The sequence below is a fragment of the Sebastes umbrosus genome, chromosome 4 (genome assembly GCF_015220745.1).
Source record: "Sebastes umbrosus isolate fSebUmb1 chromosome 4, fSebUmb1.pri, whole genome shotgun sequence".
Classification (NCBI taxonomy): Eukaryota; Metazoa; Chordata; class Actinopteri; order Perciformes; family Sebastidae; genus Sebastes; species Sebastes umbrosus.
Genome location: NC_051272.1, coordinates 37,333,965 through 37,351,178, shown reverse-complemented (window position 1 = coordinate 37,351,178; position 17,214 = coordinate 37,333,965). Strand labels below are relative to the sequence as shown.

The following is a 17,214-nucleotide window of genomic DNA, read 5'->3' as shown; positions in this document are numbered from 1 at the left end:
GCTTTAGGAAAAGGTTGTGGTTTCGGGTTAAAATAACACCAGAAGTGCTGTAATTTAAGTACGGAAATTACGTGACAAATAAATCAATTTTGACTTGCGGTCTCGCACGGGATGTGCGCTGCTCTTTATACTTCCCGGTTCACAATTACGTGGATTACATACGAATTGATTTTGTGCTGATAACACAAAACTAAATTGAAATTCATGTCTATGTACGTGAATCAATACATTACATTTTGTGACTATTTCATAAACTGCTGTGTGACTGGGCTGGTCAACAAATCCCACGAAGAGACCAAAACCAACAATGAATTGTCGCTCTCTCAATACTCCCTGACTACCATACTCTGTCTGTGGCACTCAACCCCAAGCTCAGTCATTCTTATGGACGATGTCAATCTTAAAAAACGTGGCACATTTTTAAAAAAAGGTTCCGGTGTTTCCTAAAACAGCTGGGCACGGGGCGCCCTGGTAGCTCACCTGGAGTGACCCCCCGCGCCCTCGTACCAAGTCTTTACCGCAGCAGCCTGTGTTGCAATCTGCTGCATGTCGTCCCCTTTCCTGAATATCACTATCAAATAAAGGCAAAAAGCCCCCCAAAAAATCTTAAAAAATCAGCTGGACACTGTAGTTTCTTAGCGAATGCTACTCACACAGGAGTAAACAGTGTCTTTTTGCAGCGTATGAATTTGCTCTATTTTTACATATGTAGGCCTACTGATTATTCTCCAAAGTAGAGATTTCGAATGAGTCTCCCTCCAGTTAAAGCTGCAGTAGGCAGTATATTTTTGGCATCATTGGGCAAAAATTCCATAATAACCTTTCAGCATATTGTAATTCAAGTGTTCTGAGAGAAAACTAGACTTCTGCTCCTCCTCATGGCTCTGTTTTCAGGCTTTAGAACATCTAGCCTGTGACAGGAGAATTTGACCAATCACAGGTCATTTCATTGAGAGAGCGTTCCTATTGGCTGTGCTCCAGTCATGTGATCAGAACTTGGCGTTCCATCACCAGATTTCACAATGGAGGCGGTGTCACAAACTTTCTAATTTTATAGCTAAACTGTGCACTACAAGATGATTCTGAGAACATCTGAGGAGAGAAATAGACATTAACGTAACAGAATATTGATTCATATTTGATCAGCGCTGCCTAGTTTGACCGTTTGGTCAGAGTTCGCGAGTGATTGACGGACGGCTCTCATAGATGGCAGCTGGACAGCAGACCTCAGATCAGCTCTGACTGCTTGTTTGCTTGTTTGAAATCTTGCAGATGCCGTTAGGAGCACCGGAGGACACCGGAGGACACCGGAGGACACCGGAGGACACAGAGGAACATGATTTTTTTCAGGTTACCTGTTTCGTGCACTACTGTCACCATATAGCGTTTTATAAAAATAACTTTTAATCATATTTGGTCCAATCTCGCCTACTGATGCTTTAAGTTTGGCACAGAGTGCTCTCCAGTTAAATGGTTCCATGCTGTAGACATGGAGGAAGACGCCTGCATAGACTCCTCTGCATGTGAACAGATAGTGAAGGTCGATATCCAGGCGGCTTTGATCACACAATTGATCATCCATTGATGCTCTCAGTAGAATCACAGTCAATGTGTCTGTACCAATACATGTCTGGACTAGTCACTGTTGTGACTTATGTGTCTATGAATATCTACAGCCGTTCTTTGACCAATAATTCATCTACTTTATCGTTTTATACCATTCTGTAATCATTTGCTCATTGTTTCACAATTAGTGAAAGAGGCTGTTTTTTAAGGGAACAGACAGTGTTTCCTTGGTGATGCCAAGCTGGGTTTGGATGTGACCATGTGAAGTGTGATGTTTTAGCCCTTTGGGTGTTGAGAGTACGCACAAATAGATACTAATCTAATCTCGCCGGGCTAAAATTAGCTCGTTCAGGGGACATGAACAACAGATTCAGACGATAAGCTGTACAGCTGTTTGCCCTTTTTGAAATCTCACAGATGGCATTAGAGGCCGGAGTGGAATACAAACACAGCTCATGTGGCTCGTCTATGGGGTCTATGGTCGTTCACTCGTGGTTGTAATGTCTTTTAATAATTGGAGTTAAATAAAACAAACACAGTGTCTGTATACTGCTGCCGTATTGTAATTAATGTCTCGTGTTATGACGTGTCTTTTTAAGCTGACTGATGCTTGAGAGACAGGAATTATTTGCTTTACAAATTGAATGATTGCTCATGGGACAAATGATATAAAGAATACAAAATGACTCTAACTGGACTATACCTACTGTAGGTATTGCTCAACCCTCCAACATTTTGAAAATATAAAGTATTCAGGAGAACCTTGTCTGCCTCCATACACCTAATGTAAATGACCAAATAAACTCGGAAAAAAAAGTTTGGAAATTTGTGTTTTGTGGATTATTTCTCTGTTGTAATAGCTGTAATAATGCTATTTGGCATTGTATTTTACATGGTTGGAATGCCTGTTTATTTACCTTCACAATGATGTTCAACTTGTAAGGATCATACATTTGTGGGATGAGCAGCACAGCTGATTATGTGGGTAGCGCCCAAGTAAAAATTTGTACGGCGTGTACGCCAACCAACCACCCTGACCACTTCTCTTTAACTTCTATGCAGCAAAAGGATGTCAGTGAAGTTAGTCTGGGCCACAACTATGCATATGGAAAAGAAACTTAGTAGTATATTAATGTATTTTGTGGGAGACAGGGTTTCTGCTCCTCTGTCTGGAGGCCATAATATAATCTGACATCCTTCTTTACTTACACAATATAGAGTAATTCTGAATTCCCCCCGAGGTCAAACATACGCTAAGTGATGAATCATTCATTGTCCTGCAGTGGACTCAATGGTTCTCAGTAGTCAGTGTGGTTGAAAGCACCCTAAGTCTGTCTCAGCCCAGCAGCACACTGCTTCAGAGAATAATGACTATAAAATTAGCATGAAGAGACCCGAGTCCTCCTAATGTCAGCAGTGGCCTTATCGCAGGGGAAACTCGAACCGAGACTCACTAGGATGGGTTAGGTCATCTTCTGTCCCCTCTTCAGCTCAAAATATCTTTGTTCCTTTGTGTCAATATTGTAATCCTTCCCTGCTGGCAGTCCTCCATCCTACGTACCTCCAACCTCTGTCTGGTGAGCCTTTCAAGACTAAAATAAAGCTCTGAATGTAGAAAACCTTTTTTTTCAGATTCAAGCTCAGCTCTGTACACTTGTTCCCTTCCTGCTGCTGAAAAGCTCATAAAAAGACACGGAGCATGGATGTGGGCACAGTCTCTATCCTCGTTGTGTTTTCAAGTCAACCTTCACAGCCTGAGGGGAACACTGAAGCTAGTTAGAAACAAATATGGCTCCCTCACACTTCCTCGGCACAATAGTGGTTTAGGATTTGTTTGCAGTAAAAAAGACGTCCAAGTCTCTTAGTGTGGTCTTTCAGCCCAGTTGCACAGCAGTTCGTGAAATAGTCACAAAATGTTATGTATTGATTCGAGTACATAGACACAAATTAAAAAAAATGTTTGTGATGTTCAGCACAAAATCAGTTTTATATGTAATCCATGTAATTGTGAACCAGGAAGTATAAAGAGCGGTGAACGCCACACAGGGAGGAGGTCGGGGTGGATGGGTGGAGTTAAAAATCACAGGACGTTCGCCCAGGAGACCGGTGTTTGTGTCCTGTGTGAAACCACAAGTCCAAGTTGATTTAATGTCACATAACTTCCGTACTTATGTTACGCCACTTCCACAGTTATTTTAACCCAAACCACAATCTTTTTCTAAAGCTAACTATAGGGACGCACCGATACCGATACCAGTATCGGGTATCGCGCCCACAGAGGACAGTCCGCCCCGGTCGAGAGTCGCACCGGGAGCAGGGGGACGCCCCCGGCGGGGAGAGATGGCGCAGCGAGCCCTTTGTCCACGGTGCGGCGAGGTCCGGGCGAGTAGTGCTGTAAACCTGCGGCCGCGAGCCACCTTCGCCCCGAGGCTTTCCAAGCCGAGTTAGAGCCGGTCGCGCCGCACCGCCTCGTATGCGGTACTCCCCAGCCTGCCGTGTGTCGCTCACACCCTCCAGCTGGCTGTTAACGAGGGTCTTTTGGCACAGAGAAGTACTCGTATCGGTACTCGGTATCGAGTACCCAAATGTAAGTACTTGTACTTGGTCTGAAAAATAGTGGTATCGATGCATCCCTAGCTAACTAAGTAGTTTTTGTCACGTAACTCCCGTACTTAAGTTACGCCACTTCTGGTGTTATTTTAACCCAAACCACCACTAAGTAGTTTTGTTGCTGAAGCCTAACCAAGTCGATCTTTTCCAAAGTCTAATCGAGTAGTTTTATTTTGAAAAGCCTGTAATGGAAATTGACACGTGCGCCACACATTGCTGGACATTCGTAGGAGAATGCACAACAGATCCGTTGTTCAAAGTCGTGCTGAGCGTCACAAAAACAGGGAAATTGGTGTCTATGTACACAAACTGCCGTGAGACTGTGTTGAGTCTTCACCTTGGAGAAAGACAGTGTAATCCATTAGGTGCAAAAAGCAATAGACAAAGAAAATGAGCTACTAAAAGTTAGAGATAATGAAAAATTGGAACATAGATGTCTAAAGAGTCACCATTGCAACTCTAAATGAACACTGACTTTAATGGAGAGAGCATCTTTGCTGTGTGTCAGACAACATAATGTCAAGTCAGTAGAATGTCAAAACCAATCCTGTTCTGTGATGTACTTCAGCGCTCTTACACGTCAGTTTGGATGACAAACTGGATATTTGTGTTAAACATTGCAACTGTCAGAGAGCCGCGTGCCTCGTCCACAGATTAATTGCTCATTTCCATTTTCACTTACAGCCCTCTGGGAATAATTACAAATGCATCACAATTGCCCTGCAGTGCCTCTGAGAAGATGGCTTGGAGGTACATCAAGTGAATGATCATCAAGCACTCTGACTGAACTTGAATTTGTTGGCCATGCTCCATTAATTGTGGGTTAGACAATACCGGCCAAGTCTTTATGTGCGGCCATAAGAGCAAAGCAACTCTTTGTTGCTGTGATTGCTCAGAAAGGAGCAATGAGCGAGGGATGAAGGGGAGGGATGTTCACTAACAGTGATGCCAACATATCCACACAGATGACCTCACTTGCAAATCTGCATATGAATATATGTGACCTTTCATTGCTTGGAAAGCACTGTGATGATCAGACCTGCTTTGATTAAACATAGAATTAAATTAGGGCTGTCATCGATTCAAATATTTAATCTTGACTAATCACATGATTGTCTATAGTTAGTTGTGATTAATCGCATATTTTTTATCTGTTCAAAATGTACCTTAAAGGGAGATTTGTCAAGTATACTCTTATCAACATGGGAGTGGACAAATATGCTGCTTTATGCAAATGTATGTATATATTTATTATTGTAAATCAATTAACAACACAACACAATGACAGATATTGTCCAGAAACCCTCACAGGTACTGCATTTAGCATAAAACAATATGCTCCAATCATAACACGGCAAACTGCAGCCCAACAGGCAACAACAGCTGTCAGTGTGTCAGTGTGCTGACTTGACTATGACTTGCCCCAAACTGCATGTGATTATCATAAAGTGGGCATGTCTGTAAAGGGGAGACTCGTGGGTACCCATAGAACCCATTTACATTCACTGATCTGGAGGTCAGAGGTCAAAGGAAACCCCTTTGAAAATGGACATGCCAGTTTTTCCTCACCAAAATTTAGCCCAACTTAGGAGCGTTATTTAACCTCCTTCGCAAAAAGCGAGTATGACATGGTTGGTACCGATGGACTCTTTAGGTTTTTCTAGTTTCATGATACCAGTATCTTCACTCTAGCCTTAAAACTGAGCCCGCTACAACCTTAAAATCGTAAGTTGCATTAAAGAAATTAGTGGCGTTCAAACTAATTTGCGTTAACACCTTAACTTTGACAGCCCTAATTCTATATTATAATAACTCTGCTGGATTTAAAATATTCAAAACAAGGCTTTGCAAAGGTTTTATGAGGAAACGTCTCATTTGTTTGTTAGCTCTCTAGCTCTCTACGTCAGGACTATAGGGTGTGCTTTTACTTACGCTCAGCGATGACCATGGGTGGGTAAAACAGGAAGTATCCCACCAGCTCTGCGGTCAGCTGGTTGAGGAGGCCGCTGGAGATGGTCCCGTTAAGAATGGCATCCTGGTTCTTCACCACGTACACCAGAGAGACCGACGGAGAGCCCGGCTCCTGGGACACGCTCTGGATCTGAGGATAAACACAGCATTTTTGGAGTGATTATTCAATTCTTTATTTATAGCAAACACACAAACAGGCTGCAGTTTGTGGGCAACATGTAGATTTGAAACATTTATAGAGATATATCTAATGGTATCAAACCAAAATGTCTGAGGATGCAGAACGGAGCTCCAGACACAGTATGACACTTTGAATGAACAATGTGTTTTTTTCTCTTTCTATAATAAGACCTGTGTGGCGCTGTGAAAACAATGTGACTGAGTCACCATAGTAAAGTGGATGATGATACGAGATACGAGCAATTCCCATCCCATTCCTCTGTAGGGGTTCTACTTTGGTAGGTTTTGGTTATTAGCAAATTAATTAATAAATAATAATAGAATTATTATTTTTAATAAAGATTATCAATAAACATCAATAATAAACGGGGCACCACCCTGGAATCAGGGACCAATGACCAAAACGTTAATATAGTCTCATTATATATGCTAAACTATCAATTTGGAACGTTGATTAATAATTAAATTAATAACTATAACCAAAATAGATAGTAAAGGTTGAAGGATATCGGAGTTCTTGACATAGCAGAGGTTGGCATTATTCACTCTTGTGCAACATTAAAGAGACCAGCATGTATATTCCACAAACATTTATTTACAAGATAATAAAGGTTCAAAACACAATATTCATCTAACTAAATAACTAAACTAAACAAACCAAACACAGTGTGTAAGCATGTGTGTGTGTGTGTGTGTGTGTGTGAGAGAGAGAGAGAGAGGGGGAGGAAACAAGATGGCGTCTTGTTTCAAAATGTCTGTATGGCCTACAAACAAAATGGCGAGCACTGTAAAACTACAAAGATGGCTGAATCAAAGATGGCAGAATCAAAGATGGCGGAATCGAAGATGGCCATCAGCATGTCATCACATGACCTCTTTGTTCTAGGACAGAGAGGGGGGTGATGTGGGGTTAAGATTATCTGAAGCTGTATGTTTATGTTTAACTAATTCACAGTTTCTGTATGTGATCTTTATGTGTGTTAGATATGCAGTGGGTTAGAAAAGATGGTTAGTTTGCATGCAAGACCTTGTCTATGTGAAGCATAAACTAAACACATCAGATGTGGCGAGGCCAGCTACCCAAATATCAAATACAGATAAATCACCACAGTCAAACTCAATGGATAACATTCAACCAAATCAATACCAGTACATTCTAGAAATCAAAGTTGGACAGTCTTGCTCAGCCCTGTGCGATTGCTAATGCTAAGTTAAGCCCAGTACGTTACCAATCCATGGAAGAAAAGGGTTTGTGATTCCATGTGTTGAAGTTGTGGTTCCCAATCAAAGATGTCGTCTTTGCTGTTAGTTTGGTGCTAACTTCTTTGCTTGATAGCTTGAAGTTAGCTGGTGAAAAGGGCAGAGCACTCGCGTCGTCTGCCGTTTGGTTCCTTGGTTGCAATGGCTGTTTCCTAACAGGCCATTGATCAGAACCAGAACTGTTTTGCAAGTTCTGGACTTGAGAGCCGTTCACCTCAACCAGGTCAGCCTGGGTTGAGGAGATGAAGAGCAGAGAGAGCGCAGCAGCTCACCTCTCACACGTCAGGAGAGATGAGCAGATGAGAAGAAAGAGTCGAAAGAGGAGGAACAAAGAAATTCCTCTGGTTTTGTTCTGTGTGATTTTCACACCCAGGTGCGAATGTTAGAGTGGCCAATGGAGATTGAGCTGAGCTTGGTCCACTGACCAATGGTAAGGATCCTGAGACAGTTCACTGTGTCTGCCACCCGAAATGGCAGGTCCCTACACCTCCGTGAGTGTTAATATTTCAGAGGATGAATTATGAATGGACCCTATATCTGCCTCTGCTCGCTGAGACCTACTTTATGATGATGATGGTGGTGTGTGCATGTATATCCTGCAGTCATGAGAGCACCTTGACAGTCAGTGAGAAAGAGATGGAAGCAGAGAACAAAAGGAGGAGAAACCACTGACAGAGTTTAAACCTAAAACAGCACTGTAGAAGAATGAGCTTTGATTGTGTCTCTGGAAATCAACCATATTATGAACCCTATTGTAACCTGTTACTGAATAATGACAGAGCAGTGTTCAGTGTTTCATGTGTTGATTTGCAGTAAAAGAGCGACAGTGTGGTCACAATAAACATCAAAATTAGTGAATCCAGAATTTGACCTAGAGCTTTATTACTCACATTAGCCTGATTAGCATGCTACATGCAAATATGACATACTAAAAATAGCATCCATGAAGGCATGAGGTACCTCGACAGTGAGCCTGTTGTAGGTCTCCAGCACTTTGTCCTGAGCCTCGTCGAAGGCGTTTTCCAGCCTCTGCTCCAACATCTGGACAAAACTGCACGAGTAGATGTTATCTGTTGGGCCGACGAACCTCAACACTGCAGGGGAGGGATGGAGAGTTGTGTTTAATTGATATTAAAATGGCAATTAATTTCAGTCTGTAAATAATTACAGTATGAAAACAATTAGGGCTAAAAGAAAAAGAAAAATGGAAATTGATCCTTACTGTGTTTTTGACATTAAACATATGATATGATTCATGCTGTTTTAATATCTCAAGTCTCAAAATATTACAGCCTTTAATCTAATGAACAGTGTGTTTGTTGGTTCTTGGTTAGTTTCTGATTCTTCTACCTCTCTCTTGTATTTGTTTTATTCTTCCCATTCTTCCAGACAGTCAGTAATGTAAAGAAGTATAAGTGATAGGGCTGTCAATCCATTCATCATGATTAATCATGATTAATCGCAAATTAATTACTTATTTTGTATTTGTTCAAAATGTACATTAAAGGGAGATTTGTCAAGTATTTAATACTCAAATATACTTTTTAACATGTATTATTGTAAATCAATGAACAACACAAAACAATGTCAGATATTATCCATAAACCCTCACAGGTACTGCATTTAGCATAAAACCATATGCTCCAATCATAACATGTCAAACTGCAGCCCAACAGGCAACAACAGCTGTCAGTGTGTCAGTGTGCTGACTTGACTATGACTTGCCCCAAACTGCATGTGATTATCATAAAGTGGACATGTCTGTAAAGGGGAGACTCGTGGGTACCCATAGAACCCATTTACATTCACTGATCTGGAGGTCAGAGGTCAAGGGACCCCTTTGAAAATGGACATGACAGTTTTTTCTCGCCAAAATGTAGTTTGGAGTGTTATTTAACCTCTTTTTCTGTTATTTTACCTCCTTTAAAAATCGCAAGTTGCGTTAACACATTAAAGAAATTAGTGGCGTTCAAACAGCGTTGTGTTCCTTTGACAGCCCTAATGAGTGAACAATGTAAAGTGTATAAAGAAGCTTGATTTCAGTAGGTATTGCAATGGACTTTGACATTTTTGCTTTGACATAATTTCTATGTGGTTTGGGGCCTCTGTTCACATAGTATATCATAGTATTATTAATGTATCTATAGCACCAACAACAGTTACCTGAAGCTAGAACTACTAACTGAAGCACTGGGTAAGAGAAATGATTTAGAGGCTCTACAACAATCTCCTTCATCAAGCTGTATCTGGGGGATGTTTCTGGTATTAATGAAAGTATTGCTCTAGATAGATGTTTCCCGTGTAACCGATAAACCGAAGCAGTCGAACACAAAAAGAGGATTACCGCCACTATCTAGAATGAGAACAACTCTAAAGAGTAGTTGTCTGTCAGCGTGGTGCCGTTCAGCACAGGGGGAGGAACAGGGTAAACAATATTGAGTCCATCAGCAGATTATGGATGATGTTATTAATGTTGTCTCAGTCCTTTTACTGTAGTCGCCCTCCATTCTCTCCCTGCACTCTGTCTTTCTCTGCTCTTTTTAAAAAAACCTCTAAGAGGACGGGAGAGGTGGAACAATATTCTGACCTAAATTCAAACGCCGAGGTGCTTATGAGCACAGGCTACGTCTCCAAAGAAAGGCAAAAAGACTCCACATTCTTCACTAGTCTCATAGTCGGCAACACATTGCAGGCACAAACAGTGTTGACCCAGTTGATAATCTTATGCAAATTGTGCTTTGGATGGTGAATTGGCGTATGCTGTGTATTTATGGTTTATGAGCTGAACAAGCCAGAAATGGATTTTTTATTCCCGCCTGAAGTGGCTACTTTATACACAGCTGCACACTAACATGGGAATAGTCTTTACTGCAGTATACATCACACTACAAGCAATGAAATATGTCATTTGGCCATTTACCGGTTGGTATTACAGAAAACGTTGAGGGCATGGCACATTTGTTGTTTCCCATTGGTGATTAAAGCCACTATGTTTAGGATTTGAAAATCTCCGACTAAGACCCCATCCAGTGGTAGTATGCTGTACTACAACACAGTCTCATCCAGTGGTAGTATGCTGTACTACAACACAATCTCATCCAGTGGTAGTATGCTGTACTACAACACAGTCTCATCCAGTGGTAGTATGCTGTACTACAACACAGTCTCATCCAGTGGTAGTATGCTGTACTACAACACAGTCTCATCCAGTGGTAGTATGTTGTAATACAACTCAGTCTCATCCAGTGGTAGTATGCTGTAATACAACACAGTCTCACGGTAGTTCGTGAAATAGTCACAACATTTAATCTATTTGATTCATGTACGTAGACACCAATTTCCCTTTTTTTTCATGACACTCGGCATGACGTACGTGTCAATTTCCCCTCCAGGCTTTTCAAAATAAAACTACTTAATTAGGTGTAAGAATAGATTAACTTGGTTAGGCTTAGGGAATAAAACAATTTAGTTAGGTTTAGGAAAAGATCGCGGTTTGGGTTAAAATATCACGTGGCGTTACTGAAGTACGGAAGTTACATGACAAAATAATTCCCGAAGTGCTGAAGTTATGTAACAAATAAATCAATGTTGACTTGTTGTTTCACACAACACATGAACACGGGTCTCCTGGGTGAAAGTCCTGTATTGTTTGACCCAGCCATGCACTCCGACCTCCTCCCTACGCATCATTCGCCGCTCTCTTTACTTCCCAGTTTACAATTACGTGGATTACGTGGAAATTGATTTTGTGCTGACCATCACAAAACAATGATGAATTATTAATGATTGTAAGGTGATTATCCTCTGTGGGTTTATCACTATGAGCGACCCCTTTTATATTGCATGTACTTTGTACATTTAATCCATCGCTAATATAAGTATATTAGGGCTGTCAAAGTTAATGCTATAATAACGCGTTAACGTAAATTCTTTTTAACGCCACTAATTTCTTAAACACATTTAGGCAACGTGCAATTTTCAGGATGTAGCGGGCTCAGTTTTGATGCTATAGTGGAGATACTGGTTTCACAGTATAGAACTAGAAAACCTAAAGAATCCACTGGTACCAACCTCCTCCTGAAGGAGTCTAAATTACGCTCCAAACTAAGGCTACATTTTGGCGAGAAAAAACTGGCATGTCCATTTTCAAAGGGGTCCCTTGACCTCTGACCTCCAGATCAGTGAATGTAAATGGTTCTCTGGGTACCCACGAGTCTCCCCTTTACAGACATGCCCACTTCATGATAATCACATGCAGTTTGGGGCAAGTCATAGTCAAGTCAGCACACTGACACACTGACAGCTGTTGTTGCCTGTTGGGCTGCAGTTTGCTATGTTATGATATGAGCATATTGTTTTATGCTAAATGCAGTACCTGTGAGGGTTTCTGGATCAATATCTGTCATTGTTTTTTGTTGTTAATTGATTTACAATAATAAATATATACATACATTTTGCATAAAGCAGCATATTCGTCCACTCCCATGTTGATAAGAGTATTAAATACTTGACAAATCTGCCTTTAAGGTACATTTTGAACAGATGAAAAATGTATTGTTAATTTGCGATTGATAGTGATTAACTATGGACAATCATGACATTAGTCGCGATTAAATACGTTAATCGATTGACAGCCTTAAAATATATTTATTAGTGCAGCTTGAAATAAAAATAAATGAAAAAAATAGTGGCTGTAACTCAATCAGTAGCACCCCTGCAAAATCCACCAGATTCTGTCTGGTGAGCTGAATGGAACTCCAACACTGGACCAACATGAATTAAAAAAATACAATTTTTAGTTTAGAAAAGTAATATGTTTCCAATCTGCACATGTATCTTTGAAATAGCAATGTGTTAATTGCACTGACTTTCCTACCCTTGTTCCCACACAAGACTCAATTTAGATGCGTGTGCGTGCGCCGAAATGTGTTTTTTTAAAGAGGCTTAAGAGGCTGACTAAATGAATGGACCAATTTGCCTTTGCTCTGCAATCATGAACGTTTGTATGGGATTTAGGGTATCAGGGAAGAGTAAAGGAGAGCAGACATGTAATCAGAATTTTCTAATTTTGTCTCTGCTCCACTCTTCCCCTGTGTCTCCCTCACTGTACTCTCATTGCTTTTTCTATCTCCCTGCTCTCCCTCTGCTCTCCTTCTCTCCCTCCTCCTCCTCCTCTCTGCATTATCTCTAACCTCGGCTTTTCCTCATCTATTTACGCTCCATCTCCACAATTAACAATATCAGACCACTTTTGTTCCATTCTGTTGTGTAAAAGGTTCATCTATCCTATCTATCTGGTTTTCCATCGGGTTTCATCACCTGTTTTCAGCTGTAGGTGAATGCTCGGAGCGGGCACCCAGGTTGCCACGGGAACCAGAACTGCCTTAACCAATGGGGTGTGCTGCCTGATGTCCGACAGCAGCTTGTCAAAACCGTAAACATGCAGCGCCTCGACCACCAAGGAGGAAATGAAGACAGTTTTGCCGCTGGTCACGTAGTAACCCAGCGTCACGTTGTGTGGGCTGCAGTCATCGTGTTCCACCTGTGACACACAGAGAGAGAACATTTAAGTTGTAGCCTCTTTTTTTTTTTTTTTTACATCACTTACATCTATATTTCAAGAGAGGCTGTGTACATGTATCCTAAAAATATGGCGATGCTAGAGGATTTGTGTTCTTATTTCAAAGCACATACACTGCAAAGAAGAAGCAGACAAACAGTATCAGAGGAGAAATCAGTGCTACCAGGTGGAACAAGACTGTACTGGAGACGAGGTGACGAGGTGCATCTTTTTCAAATCCATGTTGTACTAGCTATGGGGTTAGAATACAAATGCATCAGACTAAGGATATTTATAATCCCTGTTTTTTTGTTTTTTTTTAAAGCCAAATCTGCCTCACGGGCATATTTTAGCTTGAGCCTTCAACAGTCATAAATCTGACTATGTGTCCTGGAAAAACACATACAGACAGCTATCGGTGGTGAGTCAAGACTCGTATTTCTGGAACCATGCACCGCCCACCTTCCTCTACCCTCCACCTTCATCCACACTGAGCAGCTGTAGCTGCTGTTACTATGGCTCTCTCCTCTTTTCCTCATCCTTCTTTCCTTCTCCTCTCCTCTGCATGCCGGCTGCCTCCGCCTCATCTTTTTACTAGAAAAAACACACATCCCTGTGTTTATTAATGTCTTTGTTAACAACTATACAGTAACTCATCCTGTGCAGCATCCATAACTGCTTAAATGAATGTTTAATAACACAGTATGTGTAATCATTTAAACACATTTATACACCTGTCTGGGAGTGAGCTGTGCATGTGTATGTGTTATTTTACTGTTAACAAACAATGAAATTATAATTAATAATGTTTCATAATTATTAGTAATGCTATAATTGTATTGTTAGTGTGTGTAAGATGACATAATTAGTTTATAAATTCTATATTGTATCATAGCTGATAAGAGACGATAACAATTACATTCTGATTACATTAGTAAAGTATTTATTAACAGTTTATTGTTGCACACATTATAAAATGTGATATACTATATCAAATATTGATTACTAAATGATTTGCAAACCTTTACGATTTTTTTTGTAAAACATCTATAAACATTACACAGATAGATGGACCAGAAACCAATTATTAACCATTGACAAACTATTAACTAACTATCTAACTAATGTTTATAGATGCTTTACAAAGTATTTATTAACCATTTAAAAACGTATTATAATAATCAGCTGCAACTTTATAATAGCCATCCAAATAATATTTATAGACGGTTTACAAGTCAATTATTAACCATTAACAAAGTGTTACAAATATCTGTCTATGTAATGTTTATAGATGTTTTACAAACACTTTCATTAAGGTTTACAAACAATATTTTAATCATTGACAGATACCTATATATATATATATATATATATATATATATATATATATATGTATGCACTATGATGGAAACATTAGAAGCAATTAAAGACAGCCAGTGGACAAATCAGTGAAGTACTTTGCTTTTCCAAATAAGGACAAATGAATAGGTGGAAAGAGTTGATTAGTGTTTGAATTGTTCATGTTAGGGCTGTCAATCCATACAAATATTTAATCGTGAATAATCGCATGATTGTCAATGATTAATCGTGATTGTTCGCTAATTAATCATACATTTTTTATTTGTTCAAAATGTACCTTAAAGGGAGATTTGTCAAGTATTTAATCCTCTTATCAACATGGGAGTGGGAAAATATGCTGCTTTATGCAAATGTATGTATATATTTATTATTGTAAATCAATTAACAACACAAAACAATGACAGATATTGTCCAGAAACCCTCACAGGTACTGCATTTAGCATAAAACAATATGCTCCAATCATAACATGGCAAACTGCAGCCCAACAGGCAACAACAGCTGTCAGTGTGTCAGTGTGCTGACTTGACTATGACTTGCCCCAAACTGCATGTGATTATCATAAAGTGGGCATGTCTGTAAAGGGGAGACTCGTGGGTACCCATAGAACCCATTTACATTCACTGATCTGGAGGTCAGAGGTCAAGGGACCCCTTTGAAAATGGCCATGTGTAAGTTTGGAGCATTATTTAACCTTCTTCGCAACAAGCTAGTACGACATGGATTCCTGAGGTTTTTGCAGTTGAATCTGATCCCAGTATCTTCACTCTAGCTTTACAACTGAGAACTGAGAAAGAAACTAGTGGCGTTAAAACAAATTTGTGTAAACGTGTTATTATCGTGTTAACTTTTGCCAGCCCTAATAATTATATATGATTACAACTATATACTGTGTTATCCATCATTTATCAACTGTTTATACACCAGTTTGGATACTTCATAATGTAGGAGGACACATAATAGACAACAAATACATTATTAACACAAAACACGTCTTACTGTTTATAGCTACACTATAGTGTGTTATAAACCATTTATTAATTGTTTATATACCATCTATAAATACTACTGCTGGGGCGTTGGAATGAAGTGGAACCCATCTTGAAGTCCTTGTGCACCCTGCAGAAGCTGCATATTTCACCTTTGTTTTGGATACTTGAAAAACAGTGCTGTATCTAAAAAAGCCAACCAGCCCTGAGCTTGCCCTCTGCTGTCACTTCTTTCTCCCTGCCAACATTTTAAAGCTGTAAAACTGGCCAATTTTTGCAAGCAATTATGGTTAACCACATTGTTCAATGATGCAACACATTAAATACTGCTGCATGCTAATTTCATGCTGTTTGACAACCCACTATCCCTGCTGAAGCCAATGTTTGCCCATCAACATAGCCTCAGAACACCGCCTGCATATCGGGGCTTTTTAAAGCACTGGTCACTTGTATACCTTGCTGCTGCTGCTGCAGCTGTCTCACAACAGACTGATCCAGATTGTCAAATAATAGTCTACGTTATCTGATGGAGAGGATGAGAACTGAGGAGTGTGCGTGGGTGTGTGTGTGTGTGTGGGTGGGTGTGTGTGTGTGTCGCAGGAGGTAGATGAAAGTGGACTGGAACTTAGAGACACTGAGTCACTCCCAGTGCAGGCTCACAAACAACTGGATAAAAATAGCAAAAGCAGAAGACAGACAGACAACGCGATGAAGAGAGGCAGGTGGACGGACAGAGAGGCGGGGCCGGCACAACGGACCGACCGACAGACAGGCGAGACAGACAGGTTGGCAGAAAATCAATGGACTTAAACCGAGGGGAGCGATCAGATAGGGGGAGACGGAGGAGGGGAGCAACGCCAGAAATGTAAATATTGAGCAACGACGCAGGAAGACGGCGAGAGAGTGATCGTCTGAGAAAAGATGAAGAAGAGATAGAAATAGACTTGGTTGTAAAGGACAAATCAAAACGGAGACAAGAACTACAGAAGAGAAAGATCACTTGACTCCACTGCTGTGATGCAGGAAAAAAAAAGGAGAAAAGAATCATTCATTCTGGATTTATTCTACATTATCATGTTAGTGTGAGAGAGAGAGAGAGAGAGTGTGAGTGTGTTTGTGTATTAACCTCTCTAAGCAAACACTGCCTGACTATTCAACAGGTTATCTCTATTCAGACTCAAACGCTGTCTGCATTAGTCACCTCTCTCTGTTCTCTTCTAGCACCATACAGATGAGCCCTCGTGAGGTGAATGAGCAGAAGGAGGAGGAAATGATGAACGCCGTAAAATATTGTAAAGTGATGACACACTCAAGAATGAGATATGTGCACACGTGAAGAGCCAACGCTGCGGCCAAATTAAAATGTAGAGATAAGATTATCTTATTAGCGCCAGATAGGAAAGCACTTTTACCCAGTGTAGTGAGGCAGACACTCATCGTAGTCATCTGATTTACGTGAAGAGCCTATAGACCTGTTGGAGTTGGTAGTGACTATATTGCATGCAAAAGTAAAATGTGTGTATTATAAGCAAAGCAAGCTCTGAAAACCATTTCATATCTGCAAATGTTCTGATCTAACAACCATATACTTCCATACAAAATGAACTGCCTATCAGCCCCTGCTTAGTAGCCATTGACCTGTGTTTAGTACCCAAGTCCAGTATTTACTAGCCCCTGACCTTTATCTACTAGCCACTGACCCAGGTTTACCAACCACTGAC

At 40.4% G+C, this 17,214-nt stretch overlaps 2 protein-coding genes across 4 annotated transcripts in view; both read right to left on the bottom strand.

Moving 5' to 3' along the window:
* The window catches only part of LOC119486724, a 1,187,645-nt gene that overhangs the window by 836,460 nt on the left and 333,971 nt on the right, over positions 1 to 17,214 (bottom strand). The window lies entirely within an intron of this gene.
* kiaa1549la (KIAA1549-like a) overlaps positions 1 to 17,214 on the bottom strand; it is a 172,988-nt gene that overhangs the window by 86,632 nt on the left and 69,142 nt on the right. For all 3 annotated transcript variants that reach the window (XM_037767629.1, XM_037767630.1, XM_037767631.1), the window contains exons 5-7: positions 12,907 to 13,129; positions 8,548 to 8,681; positions 6,109 to 6,277 (exon numbers count right to left, since the gene is read on the bottom strand). In XM_037767629.1, coding sequence (XP_037623557.1) covers positions 6,109 to 6,277; positions 8,548 to 8,681; positions 12,907 to 13,129 — 526 coding nt within the window. The remainder of the gene's footprint in view (positions 1 to 6,108; positions 6,278 to 8,547; positions 8,682 to 12,906; positions 13,130 to 17,214) is intronic.